Here is a 23,494-nt window from a genome sequence, read left to right as displayed (position 1 = left end):
CTGACCCGTGCTGAGGCGCGCTGACGCTTGTCAGTGAGCCCCTGCAGCCGCAATGAGAGAGGCTTTAGCAGGGGCTCGCGCATGTGTCCGCAGGCGTGCGGAAGCGTAGGTCTTATCAAATTTTTCGTTTGAGCCCTCACAGGAGCGCAGGGCCGGTCACGTGAGCGGTTCGCCCAATGAGGGCGAACCAGCTCCGTGACGTCACTGGCCCGCCCCCGGATGGCGCGCGAACTAAGGTTAGGGAAAGCACCTGCTTTCCCTCAGCCTCAGCACGCCTCCGCACGTCTGTAGTCACCATGGACTCAGCCTTACTTAGCACTGAATACTCCATAGTTGCAGGATTGAGAATGCCACTCAATGCACATCTTGCCACATGCAGACGTTCCATGGTATATACCGTTGTAAGAAATGTGAACTACTGTAGTTGTCTCTTTGGAGTCTCTGATTGCTGATCTGAAGAGGCAACTAGCAACATTGGTGGACATTAGCAAACTTGAAAGAAGTTTATTGCTCCATTGAACTGGGACTAGTGATTCAGGTGGTGGATTTCAGACTTAAGATCAGGAAGAGGTAGGTAGCTGGGTAACAGTTAGAAGGGTAAGCAGGTGGAAGAGGCAGGCCAAATCTGAGTGACCCATTCCATTAGATTTGCCAGATTGAAGATATTGTGGGCATCAGGGAAGCAATGGCAAGACTGGGGGAGACTTAGGGCCTCATGCAGTAAGCGTTGATAAGGGAAATATGGCCATGTTATAGCCAAAATTGGGTTTGAGATTCAGTAAGCGCCGATAAGTGCTTCATATCGCCAGGTTTCGGAGCCGATAATTTGTTTATGGCCAGTCGCCTGCCGATAAGCCTGTTTTCGACACTGATCGCCACTTTTTTAAATCGGCTGGATTCAACAAAAAAAAACAGCTTATCGGGGCTGATCGGCACTACGAAATTGAGATGTTATGGCCGATTTCTCCCGCCAACTAAAGTTGGCATTTTGGACGGGAGAACGATCGCTAAGGCTGCCGGAACGGCACTTAGAAAAAAAAAATCTTCTGTACATCAATGGAAGTCAATGGAGCGGGGACGTATAACAGTATAGTACTGTTTACGTTTCATTGCTCACAATACAAGGGGGATTTGCATTACAGTGTGGGGGCATTCCCTGCATTGTGTCACAGCTGACGTGTCTTATTTGCATAACATTCGACTTTTACATGTTTTCAGCATTTGCGGGTCACATTACTCATCATGTGATGATGTGCCAAGGGAAAATACTATACTACACTCTTAAAGGAGAACCTCACATCATATCACACATTTTACTCAACTCAGCGACAATTATTTACATGATGTTACACATGTCACACATGTCACACATACACAGTATATTCATCTTCCTTTACATTACACAATGCTTGTAATGTGACACGCATCTTTAAACGTTCATGTACATCTGTCTTCTCATGTTTACATATACTTTTGGGTCCTCCCTATTTTCATGACGTCACTTATTGGACGCTCAATCACATTGCATGTTTACATTGTAACCGTTGCATTACAAGCACTTCAACCTAACTTATACACACATGTACAGTAATTCATCATTGGGACACCTTGTAAACTCATTCTATACCAACTATCCTCCTTACACAAATGCATGCATATGCACACGACTATTCATTGTTGCCAACATGTCACAATAACATGGATAATTACACATGTTACACAAAACTTTTCCCACGTCAATCTCAGCCTTTTTGTCTCATTACATGACTGACTCTTGCGTTCACAAGTGTTACATGCATTGCACATGCAACTATTTATTTGCAAGCAATCTTTGTACAAAGCTTCACGTCACATCATTGCCAAATATCATCATTCCCTGCAGAATACACACAACAAATACTTAGAACAACAAGTGCACACAGCTTGCCACAGAAGTACTTTATTATGTTAATGTAACACCTTGCATTTTACTATGTCACCTGACATCATCACATACCTATTTAAAGGACGCACATTACCTGCTCATTCACAGCTACTCATTTCAAAATGTTGCGAATGTTTAGGAGACGCAGGAACATTCTTTTCTATGACATGCTTGCTGATCAAGAGAATGATATAGGGCAAGGTAGGGACACACCGAGGGACAGTGACAGTGACGCGGATACGACAGGGACAGGGAGAGGGACAGGCCGAGGGACAGGTAGAGGGACAGGAGATCAGAGGAGAAGACAGAGGAGACAACTTGTGCCTCGTCCGCGTCTGTACAGGGAGAGAACCCTGTTAGATGGGATGAGTGAGGAGGAGATTGTAAGTCGCTATCGTTTGAGTTCAGCAGCAATCTTAGCTCTTTATGAGGAGATAAGGGGGGATTTAGATTTTTTCACAGCCAGAGGTCGTGCAGTCCCTGGGCTTGTTAAAATGCTGTGCTCATTACATTATCTTGCTTCCGCGTCATACCAGACAACTGTGGGCATAGTGGGCGGGGTCTCGCAATCTACATTCTCGCGGGCCTTGACCCAGTTTCTCTATGCACTCAATAGACGCGCTAGGAATTATATTCATTTTCCTACAGAGGCAACAGAGTGGCTGGAAGTCAGGACTGGCTTTTATAATATAGCAGGGATACCATCTGTGCTGGGTGCAATCGATTGCACACATGTTGCTTTGATTGCACCTAGTCAGAGTGAGCATGTGTACCGCAATCGGAAGCACTACCATTCACTCAATGTACAGGTGGTATGTGATGCCACGATGAGGATAATGCATGTGGTACCCAAGTTCCCTGGTTCCAGTCACGATTCCTCTATCCTGAGGAACTCTTCAGTCTTCCATGCGTTCGAAGAGGGACATTTTGAACCTGGTTGGCTGCTGGGTGAGTACATATTTACATGTTCTAACACAAAACACATGTTGATTTAGGAATGTTGGCATTGTACAATTTGATCACTAATGTCAGCTTATGTGTGCTCCATTCATTATAGGTGACTCAGGATACGGAATTAGGCCGTGGCTCTTGACTCCGGTGCTAAACCCTCAAACTGAAGCAGAGGACAGGTACAATGCAGCCCATATATCTACAAGATCTGTTATAGAGAGGACATTTGGCCTACTCAAGACCAGGTTTAGGTGTCTGGACAGAACTGGTGGGGCTCTTCTATACAAGCCTCAAAAAGTGTCTGATATTATCCTTGCCTGTTGCATTTTGCACAATGTTGCACTCAGGCACAATGTACAGTCAGACCTAGCTGAGGCTTTGGTAGACGAGCATCCCACCCATGTAGCTGCTGAAAATGAACAAACAGCCAGTGGTGGCCAGACACGACAGAATCTCATCAATTCATTTTTTTCTTGTAAGTACAAACTCATATGTTCCTAGTACTACTTTTATAGTTTAATTATGTTATATTAACAATAATGTTTCTTTATATAACCTTCTGTTAGGACACAGATGAATATGGGTTGCACACCTTTCTTTTCTCTGCTGTGTGCACAAAGGGATGTGGCACCGGTATGTTATTGTTGCACAGGTTATATAATCCCTCTTCAATTGTACTTTAGTTGTGTGTATGTGAATACAACTTGGGTAACAAAGCAATAATATTTTAGCATTGTGTTATTCCTTATGCTAAGACAAAACACATATTATGCCCATAATCATTCATGCTTCTAGTATGCTTACATACAATGTTATTGGTGCAGTGTAACATGTACATCCATATGATGTGTACACCAGGCTGATTTACATTTTGAATGTCATGAAATATACATGGTGTTGCACATTTAACACCAAATACACACTTTGCTGTGTTGTTTACGGTACTGAAGATGGCATGTCAATGTTTGCAATTTATATATTGTTCCTTTGCATTATAGGTATATCTCCAGTATGACTGATCATGGTATGTATATTTGCTGACATCTCTCATAAGATGTGGCTACCTCAATCTTCCTATAATTATTGGAACTAAAAACCCAACATATTGGTTTAAACACAAATGTTACATATATGTACTTTCTGTATCATGTATATGCATTTAGCTACTCTTGAGCTTTCATGTGCATTGTATTACAAAATGATTACTCACATTTCATCACATTATATGTATGTTTCCTTATAATTTCCATTAATGTAATATAGAGGTGGTTGGAGAAAAGGGGATAACTGTACTTATTTGTTTACTTACGGGAGCACATTCATCACTAGCATAGACACACTTTTTAAGACAACTGTTTGTGTCTCTATCAATTGGTGTAGGATCCATGTATAACACCGACAAATGATAACACCAGCTTTATTATGGTAGCTTATATCATCATATTGACTATACTATGTATTTCTAAACGATTAATAAACACAGTAAACTATAGTTAGTTAGGTTAATGAAATATACACAGAAACGTACTTCATAACATGATGGTGATGTCATATTCAGAACATCATGCATTGGAGGGGACCATAACATCTGGCCAGTAACATTATTTGCTACAGTCCCAAACCATTTTATCTACATACCCATGTAACAAGAGATTTTAAAAATAAATGGCTACTTGGTTGTAAGTGTCCTTTACATTGGGAGAAGGAGTGGCTCACTGAGTAAAGACACACACTGGCACTGATAGTTTGAAGCAGGGGAGTCTGGTTCAATTCCCGGTGTGGGCTCCTTGTGACCTTGGCCAAGTCACTTTATCTCCCTGTGCCTCATGCGGCAAAAAAACATTTGTACGTTCCACGGGCCAGGGACCTCAGGCTGAAACATGTGTCTGTAAATCGCTGCGTACAACTAGCAGCCCTATACATGAACATGCTCATATTATTATTATTATTGTTACATAGTTTCGACAGTCATACGTTCCATTACATATTAGAATACACAAATGTGTTAGCAGAGTGGGAATGGTTGTTATATATAAAACACACCATGTCATAAAATGTTAGTAGTCATTAAAGAACACTCAATAAAAATTCATGAGGCACTCTTTTGCAACATCATTATGTTAATTAAGTGCTTATGCAATATAGGCATAAGGGTATCACATTTTTAATTGTTTGTTAATAAGCGCTGCAAGCAATATAAAATTAGTTCCATATGTAGTATAGTAGTCGGTGGCTCCTCCTCACAATCATCTCATATAAAGGTAGACTCTTCTGAAATCATACATTGATCCGATTGTATCTTCCCCGACATCTCTGAAATACAGCAAACACATGATGGTCAAAGATGGCACCTTACTAGATATGCATCCGTGACAACGCGTTACGCAGCTCTATATGATTGTGTAGATACACACGTCAGTCACTTATATGTTAGAAGTAAAACTGTTCATCAGTATGTAATGTTTCTTTAAATTTGTAGCAGGCATAACTATGTATAAGAAGTGAACGTTGCCTGTATACTGAAAGATGTGCGCGCACATCTTTGTGTGCGCACGCACTTCACGCTTGGCTCCACTAACTGTTAGCGCATGCGCAAAACAAAGCGTACGTTGTGCGTTCAATACATGTTGAAAATACCAGTAAACATAACATCTTTATTTCAAATACAATGAAGACGAAACTACATTCGTTCTAAACGAGTACATCTGTATTCTTTTTAAACAGACGTGTTTGAACAGAAAGCACGGCCGATAACACAATGCGCAAATGCAATACGTGTGACGTCATGTTAAGCCAGCGTGAAACGCACGCTAACACTCCTCCCACTCAATTAACATTCGGCTAACGCCCAGGGTACGCCTACAAACACTGAGCCGCACGCATCACACACTGCAGTTACCGTTACTATAACAAAACATGACAGCCAATAGGCTTTGAGGCGCGCACGTCGCTTGGGGGCGGGACTTACATCACTAATCCTTTTTAAGGACGCCTTGGCCCATGACAAGGGTCCCACGTCATACGTGGTGGACCCGGTTTTCAATGTTGTAGATGTTGCATGATAACAAAACAGGTATGTGTTAGAGTAATGGTAAAATGTTGCTAATATGTTTAAAGGGATAGGAAAGTACGTATATTTATTCCGTCAGCAATGTGTACTACTCTTTCAGGTCCTACTATATTGTATTAGGAAACAATTTGTTTGTGATCGCTACATGTTATGCAGTCTGCAATGTTACGCTGTATCCACGCATTGAAAGTGAAAATGGTGGTTACAAAAAAAAAAAAAATTTAAACGCAGAGTCAACGCATAACGATTGTTATATTTACCATTCTTCTAGAATTAACTCTTCGCCTGGCTGCAACTGGTCGCTCCAGAAATGCAAGGCATTTTCATCCACGCTTAACCCAACCGCTGAATCCAGTATGGCACATATCTCCTCCAGGATGCGCTCATAGGAATCGCCACTGCTTTCTTCAAATAATTGGTCGGGAGGTAGGTTCATTTCTTCGGGTTCCCATTCCAATGCATTTTCAGCTGAAAGGCTTGGTACATAATCATAGTACTTTTGTTCTTGTACAATGTGGGTTTCAGGAATGGAGGCTGCAGATATTGTAGCACGTATCGATTCAAACGGATCAGTAGTAGCGGATACATTGCTATTGCCATTAGGAATAAATATGCCTTTCACGACAATATAAGTGCCGTCTTTCAGGAGAAATTGTTTTTCCGGGGCAATCTTCCAGAAACCATAGGTGTGTTGTAGCTTATCCTGGTCACGTTCAAAAAAGTCATTACTTGATAAATGCTTTCTGTCCGCGACTGTTCAAGATGGCTTCACAGATCATGTACTTATACACTAAAAGGGGATTAATATTGTTAACGAATTCATCAGCCATGTCTGAGTAGCACAAAAGCTGTGTGCAGGTCTGTGTTATTTGCTCATCAAAATGAATGTGCTGAATGGCTAACAAACTCCTGTTTTTCCTTGTCAAGGTCAACAAAACTAACTACTTTGACTCCTTATTTCAAACGCCAATTGGATTTGTTTGTCTAATTGGGTTAACAGTTGTGGTTCGTGATATGGGACTGTGGGAGAAACATTTCTCCTTCTTTTATCTCGTTTGTGAAAAACATCCCTAGACTTTGAATGCGTTCACATAGTGTTTTTTTGAAAACTAACAAAGACCAGTGTGTGAAAATATTTCTTAGCCAGGCATATCAGTAAAAACACACCTGCAAAAAGAAATGTTTTTTCCCCGCTTACATTTCTGTGTGTATGTGAAAGTCTGGTTAACTCCCTGTCTGCATGAGTTTAAATACGTGTGTATATATATATATATATATATATATATAAATATATCTCTTATAAAAATATATATATATTTATATATTATATTTTATTTTTTTTTATATTGCAGGAGTACACACAACATTGATGGCATTAAGTATACCTTGTATGAAACCTATTTAAATGGTGAGAAACATGATTGAATTAAGTAATAAACATTTGTTTAAGCACAATACTGTTAGAGTCTCATACTTAGGATATTTCTCAAACATTAGGCCTGTATTATTAAAATAGTGTTTTCACAAGGAAGCATGAAGTGTATTAGTTTGTGTATACCAGTTTATATAGTACTATATATATATATATATATATATATATATATGTATATATGTATATATGTATATATGTATATATATATATATATATATATATATATACATATATATATACACATATACATATATATATACACATATATATATACATACACATATATATATACACACTCACACACTCACACTCACACTCACTCAGTGTGTGTGTGTGTGTGTGTGTGTGTGTGTGTGTGTGTGTGTGTATATATATTATTATACATTCTGAGATGTTATAGAAACGAACACACAACTGATTAAAGGACAAAATTACAATGGCCAAGCAAGGCAAAGGTAAGTAATAATTTACACATAATCCTGCTGTACACGTACAAGAAAGATGTTTGCACTTACTTAGGTGTTTTAATAATTGCATGTGACTAATATGCATATGCAATTCTTACATCAATTAACACACCCAAATGCAATGTTTTGCTGCAAAGTCAATGGCAGCTTCTCTAAACTTAGCAACTGGCTCCTGGTGGACCATTACTGAACAGACGATTACAACATAAATATTTATAACACAATTAATTATGAGTGTTAACATTTCCAAAACTTCACGTGTACAAGAACATAGTTGAAAGTTTGGAAACAACACAGTCTTCAGCATACATACAATAGTAATTAGATAATCTGAAGTCAACAAAACAAGGCCAAAGACATATTTTCTGAATTATAACATTTATTTTTTTTGTTCCTTTTGCGAGCGAGTAACAGGCCTGCTTGTTGTCTCTTGAATTTTCCTTTTTCTTTTGCCACCAACTTTAGGCACAACAGAGCCACTTTGAGTGGCCTCTGGCACTTCACGGGCAGGGCTTGTGGCCAGTGACTGTTCACCTACGGGGCTTGTGGCCAGTGACTCACCTACAGGGCTTGTGGCCAGTGACTCACCTACAGGGCTTTTGGGCAGTGATTCACCTACAGGGCTTTTGGGCAGCGATTCACCTACAGGGCTTTTGGGCAGCGATTCACCTACAGGGCTTTTGGGCAGCGACTCACCTACAGGGCTTTTGGGCAGCGATTCACCTACAGGGCTTTTGGGTAGTGACTGTTCACGGACAGGGCTTGTGCCCAGTGACACATGTGAGCAAGTTGGTAGACACTGCACAAGTGATGGTTGGTCTGTTTCATGTGTGTCTTGTTTTGTTTTTGTCGCCTCCTTTGTAGGTGTCTGCTGCTGAATTTGTACAGATGGCAGCGGTAGGATGTCATCAGGAACCTGCACAGCAATGTCTGCTACTTGACCGGTAACATTTGGGCCTGGTGAATGAATATCAGATGAATGTGGTGAAAACTGACCTGCATGAACAGATCCTGGCTGGGAGGTGTTGAATTGTGGTACATTAGTCATTCTCCAGTAATTAGCTTGTGTTTGCTGAACAACTAATGCTTCGAATGAGGTGTTGATTTTTTGCAACTGTTTAGGCACTTCAATGAAGACTCTGTGGAGATGTGCCAATTGTGATACTGTTTCTTCCTGCAGTCCAATCATCCTTTCCAGCACTGTCATCATGTCTGAATGGCGACGATTTTCTGCGTCCACTATTTTTCCCTCTGAAGCTACAATTGCATCGTATGTGGAAGTTGATGGACGATTTGGCGGTACAACAGTTTCTATTGGCACCTCTTCATGGTCACATGATTGTATTTCAGTCTCTTCTGTGGCGTCATCCTCATCATACTCATCATCCTCATCACCATGATGTTCTAAAAAGAAATGTACACATTATTAAATGGCATGTTAATGTATGCTGTGTTACTATGTAATTGTACTGTGTCCTAAGTAACACCTAACATGTTAGCATACGTTTTATAACCTCATTAAAAACTACCTTGACTTACGAATAATGTTTGGACTCAGTATGAAATATGAATGAATGAAAAGTTGCTCTAAACTCAGAAGTCCTACATGATAATTAACATCACTAACACAATACATGTTGCCTTACACTTAATTTTCACTGACACTAAGTAATCCTATTTAAAGAAGATGTGCAAAACAAATAATGCACATGACAACATAACATATAGAAGAGCACATATTATATGGCCAGCAAATGATACACTCACCTTCTAGTAGTGTTGAGCTGGCTGACCCAGGTGAAGACACTTGTTCCATCTCAGGTGACACATGTCCTCCAGGGGCAACTATATATATAACAATAACATAAGTTTTACATTTACATGTGTAAATATTGAACAAACACTTATTGTATGTTCTGTATTTATGATTAACTAACAACATCAGTTCCTTAACCGAAAATGTGTGTGAAAGTGAACATAAATAGTTGTAATAACACTGTACATGCCTGTGTACTTAGAATTTTTGAGTTCCCTAACATACAACATACTATGTTTCTGCAGTAATGCGTGAGGATAAATAGATTAAATGAGTACATAAAAATCATATGTTGTGTAGTGATATCAGTATCATAATGTACATAACTATCATGAGATGACCATTCACAATGGTTATCATGAAGGTGGTCATATTGCAAAAAGTGTTGTTTTTGGTAGAGGATATGTGTGGTACATTAATCGAAGATGTGGCACACCTGAATGTGGCTGTGACTCAACAAGACAACACATGCAGTGTGTGATAATGTGTCTTTCATAGTAGTTCAACTATAGATATGAGTGAACTAATGTGTGACGTACGCTTTGATAAGTAATGAGTTGTTGGGGCATTTAGTAGCTAGAGTTAAGCTTTCAAATGAGTGTGATTAACTTCAGTTGTGCTATTCAGGTTGTAAGAAAGGTATTCCCTTCCCCAAAAAGCCTAATCAGCCACACCTTTCAATGACTTGAAACAGGTGCAAATGGTGTGAACTAAGTTGACCGTGAAATGAGGCTGTAATTAGTGTGTGTGCTGAACCCCACCCCCTCTGTTGAAGTGTATGCTGTGATGAGATATTAATTGCAGCTGCTTTAACACAATGGTAGATGAGCTAAGTAGTCATCTGCAGTGTTTAAGTTATGAAAACAATGACATAACATATGATACGTGTGCCTCATTATGCTGTCTGTATATGACATAAAGCAAAAATGGACCTTTTCATAAGCAACTATAGATGTGTTAGTGCCAGTGATGTTTGTAGGCCGTTACATGCAATTTCTTTGATGCATGCTTAAAATAGGCAGTAATGTCATGTTTGTCGGAGTAAAATCAATAAAATACACAATAATATGATACATATTTCTGTTCTGTACCTGTAGCTACTAATAATTTCTCATGAACATGTGTTACACATGTGTACTACCCTGTTGTTCCCCATCTTCGCCCACCATCAATTGCTTCCACTGCAGCTATGCATTTTGGGAATTCACATGTAAATGAGCACGCAATGGCACGTGCTATATTAGTTACTGCTTTTAGTAGGACTACTACATATATGTCTATTTTGAGATATATATATACAGAATCAGACATATACATATATAGATGCAGGTATGCTTATATTGTGAAGACAGTATAAAAAGCAGTGTAAATATGCAAAATAACTGTAAGCAACGACACGCCTAGTACAGTAATATTTATCACCTGCTGGAAATTGTGACGGATAAATTCCAATGTCACGGTCACCAGCCAAGCCTTCCACGACGACGGTAAGTAATTTTGGCCGAAGCAGCTCCTCCAATGGAGTCAATATGAGACGTTGTGGTGTGGGCCCACCTCCAGTGCCAGTAGCATGCACGCGTTGGTCTTGTATTTTCTTTTTCAATTTGGACCTAATATCATCAAATCTTTTCCGACAATGATACTTGTCCCTGACACTATTCCCACAGGCATTGACACCAATGACTATTGTGTCCCACATTTCTTTTTTGCTTGCTGCACTTGTCCGCCCTTGAAAAACATATAAAAGATATGAGGTAAATTAATAATAATATAAGCACCAGTTTCCTACACTGCTAGCTGTTCCAAGAGATAGCAAACATGCTGTTTTATGTGTAATATGTGCAGCACATGAGCATTCACTACTAAACCTATACATGTAAGCAAGGTTGCATTCATATTGTATGCAGTTCTGGCAAATTGACCGCCTGTGTTTATTTGTCCTTGTAAGGCATGATAAAAAGCTGTGTTTCCACACTAATGAACATAGAAAGATATTGTGTACCCATATTTGCATATGAACAAAACTCAGATGACCTAGGATCACATGTATTTGAATAATAAATGTAAAGTTACACTTACCTACTAAATGTCCATAGAGACTGTCATAGTGCTCCAGAATGCCAGTGACAAGAGCCCTATTTTCCTGGTCATTGAAGCGAGGATTACGTGGCTTCTCCACACGTTTTTTCCGAGCAGGTTTAGGGTCAGAGCTTGGCTGGTGCTGACTGGACTCTCCTTCTTCCAATGGAAGAGCCTCCAAAAGCTGGCCACCAGCAAGCACGCCACCACCAGACACCCCATCAGCAACTGCGCCACCAGCAGCACTCCCAGCACCAGCACTCCCACTCCTAGCACCAGCACTCACACTCCTAGCACCAGCACTCACACTCCTAGCACCAGCACTCACACTCCTAGCACCAGCACTCCCAGCACCAGCACTCCCACTCACAGCAACAGCACTCCCACTCCCAGCACCAGCACTCCCACTCACAGCAACAGCACTCCCACTCCCAACAACAGCACTCCCACTCCCAACAACAGCACTCCCACTCCCAGCAACACCACTCGCAGCACCAGCACTCCCACTCCCAACAACAGCACTCCCACTCCCAGCACTCCCACTCCCAGCAACACCACTCGGTGCACCAGCAACATCACTCCCCTGAACAGAACGTTCACTCCGACGCGTACTCCCACGAGTAGCACTCCCACTCCCACCAGCATCACTCTTCCCACGCTTTGCGGGCATACTTCCAGCACTCACAAAAAACAGACAAGAAATGTACAGGCAATCACACGACCCACTTCCACATATAAAACAAGACAAAGATGTAAACAAAACAACAAAGGACAAAGCTCACCCAATACACAACAAGTCTCTCAGTCAATATGCAAATCTTCAATCGTCCAGCTCTGTGCGTCTCTCTCTCTCTCTCACTCCCAACAACACAGAGAATGATTAGCAGTACACGTTGCCTTTAAATATGGCGCGCAATCAAAAACATGCTTGTTTCGCCTGATTCAGCAAGATTTGTGATTGTGCAACCTAACAGCACCCCGCCACGCACGCCGATACACCTGTGTGTGATCGGCTCATCATCGTGAGAGTGGGCGGATTTGTTTTCTGGTTGATTTTGAATGTATTCGGCACTTACTGCATACGGAGAGGGAAAAACGCCAATAACATGACTAATCGATAAGCTTGCCGATTTCACATAATCGTCGCTTACTGCATGAGGCCCTTATTCCTCTAGCAGCCAGGGGAATAGTTCCTGTAGCAGAGAGGGGATTCAGGATACCCAGACCTAGTCAGTTTGTGGTGGTAGGGGACTCAATCATTAGTATGACATCCATGACGACATGAACCAAACAGTTTGTCGTGTCCCGGGTGCTCAGATTCAGCACATTGCGGGTTGGGAATGACCCGGAGGTCTTGGTACACTTTGGCACAAATAACAAAATGAAAGAAAGATGGAGAGTCCAAAAAAACATTTTAGGGATCTAGGCGTCAAACTTAAAATAAGGATCTCCAAGGTAGTATTTTCAGGAATACTACCAGTGCCATGTGCTACCCCAAGGATGTAGTTGGCGCTTAAGGAGATTAATGCATGGCTAAGAAAGTGATGTTGGAAGGAGAGGTTTGGGTTTTTAAGGCACTGAGTCTCCTTCTCTGAGGTGCTCTGAGGAGATTAATTCTAAAGCAGGGTGCCTTAATTGATCTCCTCACCCGCCTCATTAGGCGTTTAAAAGCCTGCTTGACAACAAACTCAGGTTCTATGATCCGGGGAGGTACTCAACCTGGACCGCTCCTGTGATCACACTGCACCCTGCACCGTGGGAAAAGAAAGAAAAGAGAGTGCACAAAATAGCCATGGTATAGGAGAGTTTTAATAAAATATAATTAAAAACAAGTGGTATTGCACGCACAAGATTCCCATAGAAATAAAGCCTTCACACGTTTAAGAGGAAGTGTGGCGCCCGCTCGGAGAGTCCTGCAGTATCCAACTCCTTGTGTCTGTCTGCTGCTATCTGCTTGGTCGGTGCAGTCGCTTCCGTGATGTCACCAGCTGTGCGCTCTATCTCCGCAGTTGTTACAGACAGTCAGAGGGACTCCGGAAATGGGGAGCCAGGTAGCAGAGTAACCCGTTAACCCTACGCTTTTCGTGATAACGATCACTTCATCAGGAATATGATAAATCTGACGCTTTTCTCATTTTATAGTGGAGGTAATTGGTAGTAATGTTTTATGGTCACTCCCTTAATTTATTAAGTGCATACTGTGACAGATGGCTGTCAAGGAGAGGTCTTATCATACCGGAGCGCCAGACTGTCGGCACCCAAAACACGGGGACACCGTATATCCTGACTCTGCCCGCTGGGCACATGCCTCGGTCCTACTGACCGCAAGGTATTTCGCTCGGGCTAAGGCAAAATGTGCCCAAAAACATCTACTAGCATCCATAGCCTCACTTTGCCAGGATGGTCGCCTCACCCCACAGAACCATTAGAAAGCCCACTACAAGTGCCACGCTCCTATACCCGTGATACTCCCCCACCCAATCCTGGGAACACTGACCCAACCTACACCCTGGGAATCCTAGCCTGACTTTGTTAAGAGGGTAGCTACCACTCAGAACGACTTGGGGCCCCACCCTAAGAGCCACACTCCTATACCTGGGACCCAGAGTACATATGGGTTCTGGGGACAAGGGGACCTCCGTGAATACAGAGGGTCCCCAGGGTTCCCAGAACACCCAAAACAATTCCACAATCCCTGCACCCAGATCCAGGGCCACCAACAGAAATCATGGGGTCTAGGACAAATGAAAGGAGCAGGGCCCCCCTTCTCCAACCCATAGCGCACCTACCACGGAAAAAAAAAATTTTGTGCGCAACTTTTACTTCACTGTTTTCTTGTTATTGTTCATACGGAAGAAGGTGACTGCCTGGGTGGTTGGGTGACTCTGGGTGGGCGACTGGGTGACTGACTGACTGCGTGGGTGAATGACTGCCTGTCTGGGTGGGTAACTGACTGATTGCCTGGGTAGGTGACTGACTGAGTGGGTGACTGACTGATTGCCTGGGTAGGTGACTGACTAACTGACTGAGTGGGTGACTGACTGCCTGGGTGGGTGACTGATTGACTGATTGCCTGGGTGGGTGACTGTGTGACTGACTGACTGGGTGACTGACTGACTGACTGGGTGACTGACTGGGTGGGTGGGTGACTGACTGCGGGCCTGGGTAGGTTGACTGCCTGGGTGGGTTGACTGCCTGAGTGGATGGGTGGATGACTGACTGCCTGGGTGGGTGACTGACTGACTGCCTGAGTGGGTGACTGACTGACTGTCTGGGGGGGTGACTGACTGCCTGAGTGGGTGACTGACTGTCTGGGTGGGTGACTGACGGGTGGGTGACTGACTGCCTGGGTGACTGACTGCCTGGGTGACTGACTGCCTGGGTGACTGACTGCCTGGGTGACTGCCCCTTAACTGCCTTTGTGGCTAACTGACTGACTGGGTGGGTGACTTCCTTCCTGGGTGGGTGACTGACTGCCTGCCTGGGTGGGTGACTGGGTGGGTGACTGACTGCCTGGGTCAGTGCGTGGGTGGGTGATGTCGGTGGGTGACTGCGTGCATGGGTGGGTGGCCCCAATACATTTTGAAAAGACCCCCACCACATTTTAAAAAGACCCCCACCACCCCAATACACATCCACAATACCCCCACCTCCCCATTACATATACAAAATACCCCCACCACCCCGATACATATACAAAATACCCCCATCACCCCAATACATTTACAAAATACACCCACCACCCCAATAAAATATAAAATTCACACTTACCTTGGGGATGGTGTCAGGAGGGGGGGGCAGTGAATGAGGAGGGAGGCTAGTGGATGCGGAGGAAGGCTAGTGGATGCAGAGGGGGGCTAGTGGATGCAGAGGGGGGCTAGTGGATGCAGAGGGGGCTAGTGGATGCGGAGATGGGCTAGTGGATGCGGAGATGGGCTAATGAATGCAGAGGGGGGCTAGTGGATGCGGAGGGGGTCAGTGGATGCGGAGGGGGAGCAGTGGATGTGGAGGGGGAGCAGTGGATGCGGAGGGGGGCAGTGGATGTGGAAGGGGGAAGTGGATGCGGAGGGGGGCAGTGTATGCGGAGGAGGGTAGTGGATGCGGAGGGGGGCAGTGGATGCGGAGGGGGGCAGTGGATACGGAGGAGGGCAGAGGATGCGGAGGGAGGCTAGTGGATGCGGAGGGTGGCAGTTGATGCGGAGGGTGGCAGTGGATGTGGAGGGGGGCAGTGGATGCGGAGGGGGGCAGTGGATGCGGAGGAGGGTAGTGGATGCGGAGGGGGGCAGTGGATGCGGAGGGAGGCTAGTGGATGCAGAGGGGGGGCAGTGGATGCGGAGGGTGGCAGTTGATGCGGAGGGTGGCAGTGGATGCGGAGGGTGGCAGTTGATGCGGAGGGGGGCAGTGGATGCGGAGGGGGGCTAGTGGATGCAGAGGGTGGCTAGTGGATGCAGAGGGGGGCAGTGGATGCGGAGGTAGGTCACAAGTTACACAAACATGTGGGCTAACACTCAGTCACCAAAATAGAGCGATTGAACAAGGGCTTAATTTAGTGGGTACACTACATAGAATATAATAACAAAAAGAGACGGTGTGAAACAGCGCTACAAATCAATATAAAAGGTGTACTTAATAAAATAGTAAGTGAACAAACACTGGCAGCCAGGTAGATACTGACAGTACAGTCAGTCAAGAAGCATGGAAAAAAGGGGATACCGGCGCCACAATTAATATAGAACAAAAAGTCCAAACCATAACATGTATAGTCCAAATGGAGTCCTTGAATGAACTGGTGATGAAGATAACTCACATCAAGGGCAGTGCAATGTGTGGAAAGAAGAAAAAAACTAATTATGGTGCAATGTGCCAATCAGTGTTGACTAAAATCGTGTCAGACTAACAACATATAACACACATGACAAACAAACATGAACACACTAGCATGGCTGAATAATAAAAACAAAGCTAATTTATTATGACTAATACTGGATTCCTGGAGGGTCACTGAAATCACAAGCATCCGGAGGGGTAAAAGTGAAACCCTACTCACAAGATACTAGACAGTAACAGGCAAAACGGACTGGAATCGCGCTGATGATCTTCCAAGATGGCGACCGGAGCACTCTCACAGGCGTCCCCACGTGACAGGGGTGGAAGGGGAGTCACACGAACTGCGGGACTTCCGGGCGGATATGACGTCGCGCCACACGATACTCCCAAAGAAGACGTTCCTCCTTCACTCCTCTTCCCCCACGGCTTCACCAGCTGTAGTGTAATGTCCTCCACGAACCAGATGCAAACTCTAAAACACACGAAAACCTCCCGACGCATTTCGTGCGCATGCGCGCACTTCTTCAAGGGATGACCGACATTAACTGTGCAGACTACCATGTTCCACAGAGAGCTCACAGCATCTAAAATGTCTTCCCCCAGTGAGTCTCAACTGACAAGCTGACCTCATTACCCTGCTCCAGGGCCAATCATTTGGGAGGGGCGGGGCTTGTAGCGAGCTAATCGGAAGCAGAGTGGGCAGGACATGTAGTGGGCCAATCAGAAGGGCCAGATTCACAAACAAGCACTCTCTCCCTGGCACAAAAAATCCGGCCCCTGCGCAGGGATAGGGGGGGGAGGGGGAAGGAGGTAAGGGAAGTGCTGGAGCCTGGGAGGGAAGCTGGGGCAGCCACCTCTGTCACACCTCCCCCTTCAGAATGGGGACCGTGGGATATCGGCCCTTACGGGCAGGTAACTTGGTCCCCACTAACCCAATCTGTTGGCTGGCCAAAGTATTCTTTCCCAGGACAGCTTCCTGGGTTGCACCTGTCAGCTGTTATCATGGAGCCCATCCTCAGGAACTATCAGGGGAGTACCAGCTCATCTTCCACCCTCTTAGGGCGCTTACTACACCTCTTGGGACTCCATCTGGTGTCGGCAACCCAACCCATCCCCTGGGTTCCAAAAAAATTAATTCCTCGGGGCCCGGGAAAATCCTGCTCCTTCATCCCATTGGGTCTAACGGATATCTCGTCTGAGCCCAAGGGGGTGATGGCACCCACACACTCCCGGTTTCCCAAGAACAGTACAGCTACAGTCACGTATACATTATACACATAGTTGTTCCTTCTTACTGGGGGAACCCTGAATATTGTCCAGCGTTCTTAGTACCTCTGGGCATACCATTCCCACAAGTCCATGGTCGCAGTGGGATACACCGGTTTTATGGGACTGTGTCTGCAAAATGTCTCTGTAAAGTGCTACGTAAAAAAATAGCAGCGCTATACAAGAACAAACTATTATTATTATTATTATTATTATTATGATATTTGGCAAAATAAAAAAATCAAGAGTTAATAGATCCATCCTATATCGCCCTAAATCAGAGGGACGTTTAGCACTGCCAGAACTCAAGTGATATTACAAGACAGCCCAACTGGGACAACTAATTAGTTGGCATAGCAACCCATCTGAAGAAAGGTGGGTGGAATTAGAAGACAATTTACCACCCAGAGAAGCTCCAGCACATCCTCTGGCAGGAAAAGAACTGTAGACCACATTCGATATACAAGAATCCGCTCTTAACCTTCTCATGTAATTTATGGGATTCTCTTAAATCCAGGAATAATCTGACCACTCCCTTTTCCATGATGTACCCTCTATCCTCAAAATCTTCCTTTTCATCAGGTTACACTAAAAAACAACCACATCTGTGGACACAACATGAGTCACTAGTGTGAAAGATGTGATGGATTTGAATACCATAAAGCCTTTTCCTAAATTACAATTAATATTCAAAATCATGATTTTTATCCCACCATGTTTCAGTAATGCCTATGATATCATACTGCTCCCTTGAAGCTATTAATTCAAGCTCCCCCATTTTATCTGTCAGGCTTCTTACATTAGCAAGCATGCATTTAAGTTTTTTTTCAGTCTGTACTATTATCTTACGTGCTCCTGCCTTTCTACTCCAATTGGATTTAGTCTTTAGAAGTTTTCTTGTAATATCTGTATTTAATATGGGTGTCTCTCTGCTTGCAAAACTCCCACTTGCCCCCATTCTACCTCCATGACCCCTAGCTATTTCCCCATCCCTATCTATTCTATTTAGTTCATTATCTTTTTCTTGTCCCTCCCCCCCACCATCCTAGTTTAAAATATCCTCCAACCTTTTTAGCATTCTCCCCCGTAGCACAGAAGATTCCTCTTCATTGAGATGCAATCCGTCCCTACCATAAAGATAGCATCTCTCAGAAAAGAAGTCCCAGTGCTCTAAAAACCCCAAACCCTCCTTCCTACACCACTTCTTAGCCATGCATTAACCTCTCTAATCTCCAACTGTCTCCCTGGGGTAGCGCATGGCACTGGAAGTATTTAGGAAAATACTACCTTGGAGGTCCTTGCCTTAATCGTGTGGCCTAGATCCCTGAAATATTTTTTTTGGATCCTCGATCTTTCTCTAACTTTGTCATTGTTGCCAAGGTGTACCAAGACTACAGGGTCAGTCCCACCCCCTCCAAAAAGTCTGTCTATCCAATACGCAATGTGCCGTACTGGAGCCCCCAGGAGACAGCAAACAGTTCGGTTCATGCGGTCAGGGTAACAGATTGCCCTATGTACCTTCCTAATAATGGAGTCCCCAACCACCACAATCTTTCTTGGTCTCTGAGCATCCTGAGTCCCCTCTGTGCTGTAGGAACTATTCCCCTAGCTTCTAGAGGAACCAGTCTCCCTCAGCCTTGCCATTCCTGCACTAACACTCCCAACATCTTCACTCAATATGGCAACTCTATTGGGATGGATCAGCTCAGAACTGGACTGTCTCTTCCTCTTCCACTTGCTGTCTCTTATAACTGTTACCCAGCTACCTCACTCACAGTTCCACCATCTGCACCACTAGTCGCAGTCAGGGGCACTAAACTCCTTTCAAGAGTTTCCTCTTCAGATCAGCAATCTGAGACCCTAAAGAGACCAGTTGCTCACAATTCTCATGGCGGTATGCCCCCTGGAACAGCTGCTTCAAGTAGAGAGAGAGGGAAAACGAAGCGCAAAGAACTCTCATAGTGTAGTACATCAATAATTGTATTGTGTAAAAATGGTAAGGGATGCACGTATAAAAACAATATTGGTAAAAGCAGTGGGTTTAAAAAACGTGTGTGGCCCGGATGGATCTACGATCTGCCGCTGGATCGATTTAGCCCGATGGTGGAAGGAAAGCTGGGGGCGCCCCCTCTCGGCGGAGGCAAAACATCCATAGTAGCTGGGGAAGCACCCCTCTACGCATTCAGTCCTCCACAGGGGCTGCTCCTTCAGCAGCCAAAGTATTGAACAAAATTACCTATATTTATGAAGAAAGAATATAGATTAAATAAATATTAATGTATGAAATAATTTGTCATATTGGACTATTGTATATAGTCATGTTGGAAAAAAATGCTAATTCTGCAGAGTTCACAATCTGCTGGGGAACAATGCAAGTGAAAGATTAATAATAGAAATGTGTCCCGATTTCTTACAGGGATACACTAAATAACCCCCAGTCTAATGTACATTTAGGAAATTCTCCATGGTGAAGATTATTTCATATACACACAGTTTTTCCAAGACATTATCATTCAGAGTAACACTTCCTTCTCTCTGTCTGATACAGTGTTTTAAATCGAAGTCCTGTGAATTTAATCCAGGAGATTATATTGGTGGATGATTTCAGCACAGATTGTGAGTACTTTCTCTCTCGCCTCCCTTTTTTTACCCCCATTTGTCATGATCACTCTCTTGGGGGCTCTCTGTCATCCCATCTTTTACTCATCACTCATTAAGCACAGACTAGCCTGTCATACCTTGTATATATATATATATGTGGCACTGAGAGTATTAGAGAGATGTGCAGGGAGTGGTGCGCGAAGACCCTGCATTGGGATAACTAGAGATGTGCAAAACTGTCCAAAATTTAGGGTTGCCAGGTGTCCGGTATTGAACTGGACTGTCCTGTATTTGGATACTCTGCCCTGTAAAAAATGAGAGGTGCTGTAATACTGGACATGTATGTGTCTGGTATTTTCCTCCCTGGACATAGTGACCTGACACACTTTTACCATTGAGTCCAGTATTTTTGGAGAAGCCGCCTGGCAACCCTACCAAAGCGCAGGTGCAGAATTATTCGCTTTCCCCCCCCAAATTCGATTCCATGTCAAATGTGTTGCCATGTGTCAAAGGACTAATAACGTCCCCAAAAAAGTACGCTTTCAGCAAAATATCGTCAGACTGTGAGTGAAACATGCTGTTTGTGCCCCATATAGCCCTCAGAGTTAGGATAATCTAACATTTTTTTTAAAGAATTGAGCAAATTAGCATATTCAAGCAAATTTGCACTGCACATTGGGAGAGGGAGTGGCTCAGTGAGTAAAGACACTGACTGGCACTGAGAGTTTGAAGCAAGGGAGCCTGGTTCAATTCCTGGTGTCGGCTCCTTGTGACCTTGGGTAAGTCACTTAATCTCCCTGTGCCTCAGGCACCAACAAATAGATTGTAAGCTCCATGGGGCAGGGACCTGTGCCTGCAAAATGTCTCTGTAAAGCGCTATGTAAAACTAGCAGCGCTATACAAGAACATGCTATTATTATTATTATTATTATTAACATGTAAATCACTTGTAATTCTGACGAAGTGACTGTGTTTGGCAGCTAAAAAAAGAGCAAATTTCACCTGGTTCGCAGCCTAATGCTAGGTCCCTGCTGCGCGCCTCTCACCAGCCCCTTACCTCCTCACTCGCTGTCCTCAGTGGCGCCTCGCTCCCCGGCTCACTGCGCACTGTGACACGTCAGCCAGCAGGGGATACAATAGGATTGTGTTCCCGAGCAGCAACGTGTCACGTTGTGTGGCAGGGAGCCAATGAGGAGGGGAGATCGCCGGCAGGGGGGTGGAGCCTTCATCAAGGTTCTGTATACGTGCGATCTTCCTTCTTCAGTAACTCCCAGGCTGTTTATCTCGTCGTTGTACTCCTATATCGTACTTGCTCTGAGACTAGAGTTTTCTGGCCTCAATAAGGTAATAAAGAAATCTTTAAATATGGGGCCAAGATAAAAACGGTAACACAACTTAATTATGCATCTAAGAGGATTTATACAGTGTAATTATCTTACAACATTTACAACACAACACACACACGAGAAAGCGGATTAGAAAATGTGCGTCATAGCCGCGCCCATCCGACCCGTTTTGGCCATGCCTTCCTCGCCTAAAAACAGCTCCCTACAGACCTCATATCGCGGTGAAGTGCCGTGCACGCGCCGCCAGGACGCAAGGCAGGCGCGCCAGTGCGTGCAGCGGGGCCTTAGCTGAAAGTTTTGCACATTTCTAGTAATAACAAGGCACCTGATGTCTACACTCTGCTGCTTTGTGCAACAGATGAGACTGATTCTTGTTTTAAAAAAAAATGGGATTACAGTTTCTAGTACAAATACTGTATACAAGAGACACCGTTCCCGTCAGACAGCTATGCATTACATGAGTCTGAAATGTAATGCAAAGTGTGAATCCGTGGCACTGATTTGGAGAAACGTTGGCTCTTAGCTTCTGGAGAGTTTTCAATGTGAGCAGATTAGTTTGGGTGCTCTTTATCTGAGGGGATTAGGGGTGTCAATCTGATTAATATGATAATAAGTGAAAGCAGAGCCGTCCCTATGGAAACGCACTTGAGATATTTTCCTCTGAGATGAATTATATTTGCAATGTGCCAATTATTTGTTTTTGCTTCTTTTTTTCCCCATAGCTGATGATTGCCTGCTCCTTGCCAAAATTCCAAGGGTTAAGTGCATGAGGAACAACCGTAGGGAAGGTGAGCATGTCTATGCCCTGTGCTGTCTGCAGCTAAGTAACTGGAGCAGGTTTACATTAGCATAGGCTTAAATTGATGTGCATTAGCATAGGCTTAAATTGATGTCACACTTGCTCTCTGCAGGGAGAATCTGTGGATTCTTTCTGAGAGTTGGCCCTCTCTGAGAATATTTCAGTGCTACAGAGCTTGATAGTTCTGCTAAGCAGGTCTTTATCTTACAGTGTATTTGATTGATTATTTTCATATATAAAACACACTTCATTTTAATTGTCCCTGCGAAATGTCATATGTGATAAAATCAGTGTCTGGTTTCCACTTTTACATTTGACACAAAGTCCATCGGCAGTGCTTCAGAGAAGATGTGTGGTCGCTTTAATGGTGATTCAATGAATAAGTAATGTCTCATAGGTTTGTAATGTCTCATAGGTGTCTAAAAATGGAGCTCCTTTCTCTGTACCTGTTCTTGGTTACCTGTTAGTGTGTGTTAAACAGATTAAACACCTGGAACATTATGAAGAGGAATGGAACACAGGCTGAGGTTGATTGCTCGGCGACCCTGTGTCACAAAACCAAGCCCCCCGATAATCAGCGTCTTAGAACAACAATACATGAACCATACTAATCATATCTGCATGAAAGTAGCCATTGAAGGCACAGCTGAAATGAAAGCAATACTCACAAAATCCGAGACGTGTTGAGCTCCGTCTGCATGCTGACCGCGATGGGTATTGAAAATAGAAAAGAGTGCACAGTGAAAAAACTTCAGGGTTAGCGTGCAAGACGCAGTAAAATATCAATTTATTTCAACAGAAGACATATTCGAAAGTGGAGGCAAAAAATCCTCTAACGCGTTTCGCACCAACAGTGGTGCTTTGTCAAAGAATTATCATGTTCATGAGATTCATAGTGTTCACCAGTGATTCCTGC

At 43.7% G+C, this 23,494-nt stretch overlaps 2 protein-coding genes across 3 annotated transcripts in view; one reads left to right on the top strand and one right to left on the bottom strand.

The window, feature by feature from the left end:
- GALNT16 (polypeptide N-acetylgalactosaminyltransferase 16) overlaps positions 1–23,494 on the top strand; it is a 139,475-nt gene that overhangs the window by 65,030 nt on the left and 50,951 nt on the right. For both annotated transcript variants that reach the window (XR_012803753.1, XM_075613277.1), the window contains exons 4-5: positions 20,381–20,448; positions 22,502–22,567. Coding sequence is in view for 1 of the 2 variants with exons in the window: in XM_075613277.1 (XP_075469392.1) it covers positions 20,381–20,448; positions 22,502–22,567 (134 nt within the window). In the remaining variant the exon portion in view is untranslated. The remainder of the gene's footprint in view (positions 1–20,380; positions 20,449–22,501; positions 22,568–23,494) is intronic.
- Positions 535–9,685, bottom strand: LOC142502333 (uncharacterized). The gene is made up of 3 exons (XM_075613143.1): positions 9,612–9,685; positions 8,433–9,248; positions 535–578 (listed from the first exon to the last, which is right to left on the bottom strand). Exons 1-3 carry the CDS (start codon positions 9,658–9,660, stop codon positions 535–537), a joined length of 909 nt encoding a protein of 302 aa, XP_075469258.1. The 5' UTR covers positions 9,661–9,685.

This window comes from Ascaphus truei, chromosome 9, assembly GCF_040206685.1.
Source record: "Ascaphus truei isolate aAscTru1 chromosome 9, aAscTru1.hap1, whole genome shotgun sequence".
Lineage (NCBI taxonomy): Eukaryota > Metazoa > Chordata > Amphibia > Anura > Ascaphidae > Ascaphus > Ascaphus truei.
This window is presented reverse-complemented; position numbering and strand designations above follow the sequence as displayed.

Coding starts and splice junctions, on each gene's coding strand:
- LOC142502333 (XM_075613143.1), bottom strand. CDS start 9,660: ATGGAACAAGTGTCTTCACCTGGGTCAGCCAGCTCAACACTACTAGAA. Junction 9,249..9,611: donor CAGCTCAACACTACTAGAAG/GTGAGTGTATCA, acceptor ATTTCTTTTTAG/AACATCATGGTGATGAGGAT. Junction 579..8,432: donor ACTGCCCAAAAGCCCTGTAG/GTGAGTCACTGG, acceptor ACTGTTACCCAG/CTACCTACCTCTTCCTGATC.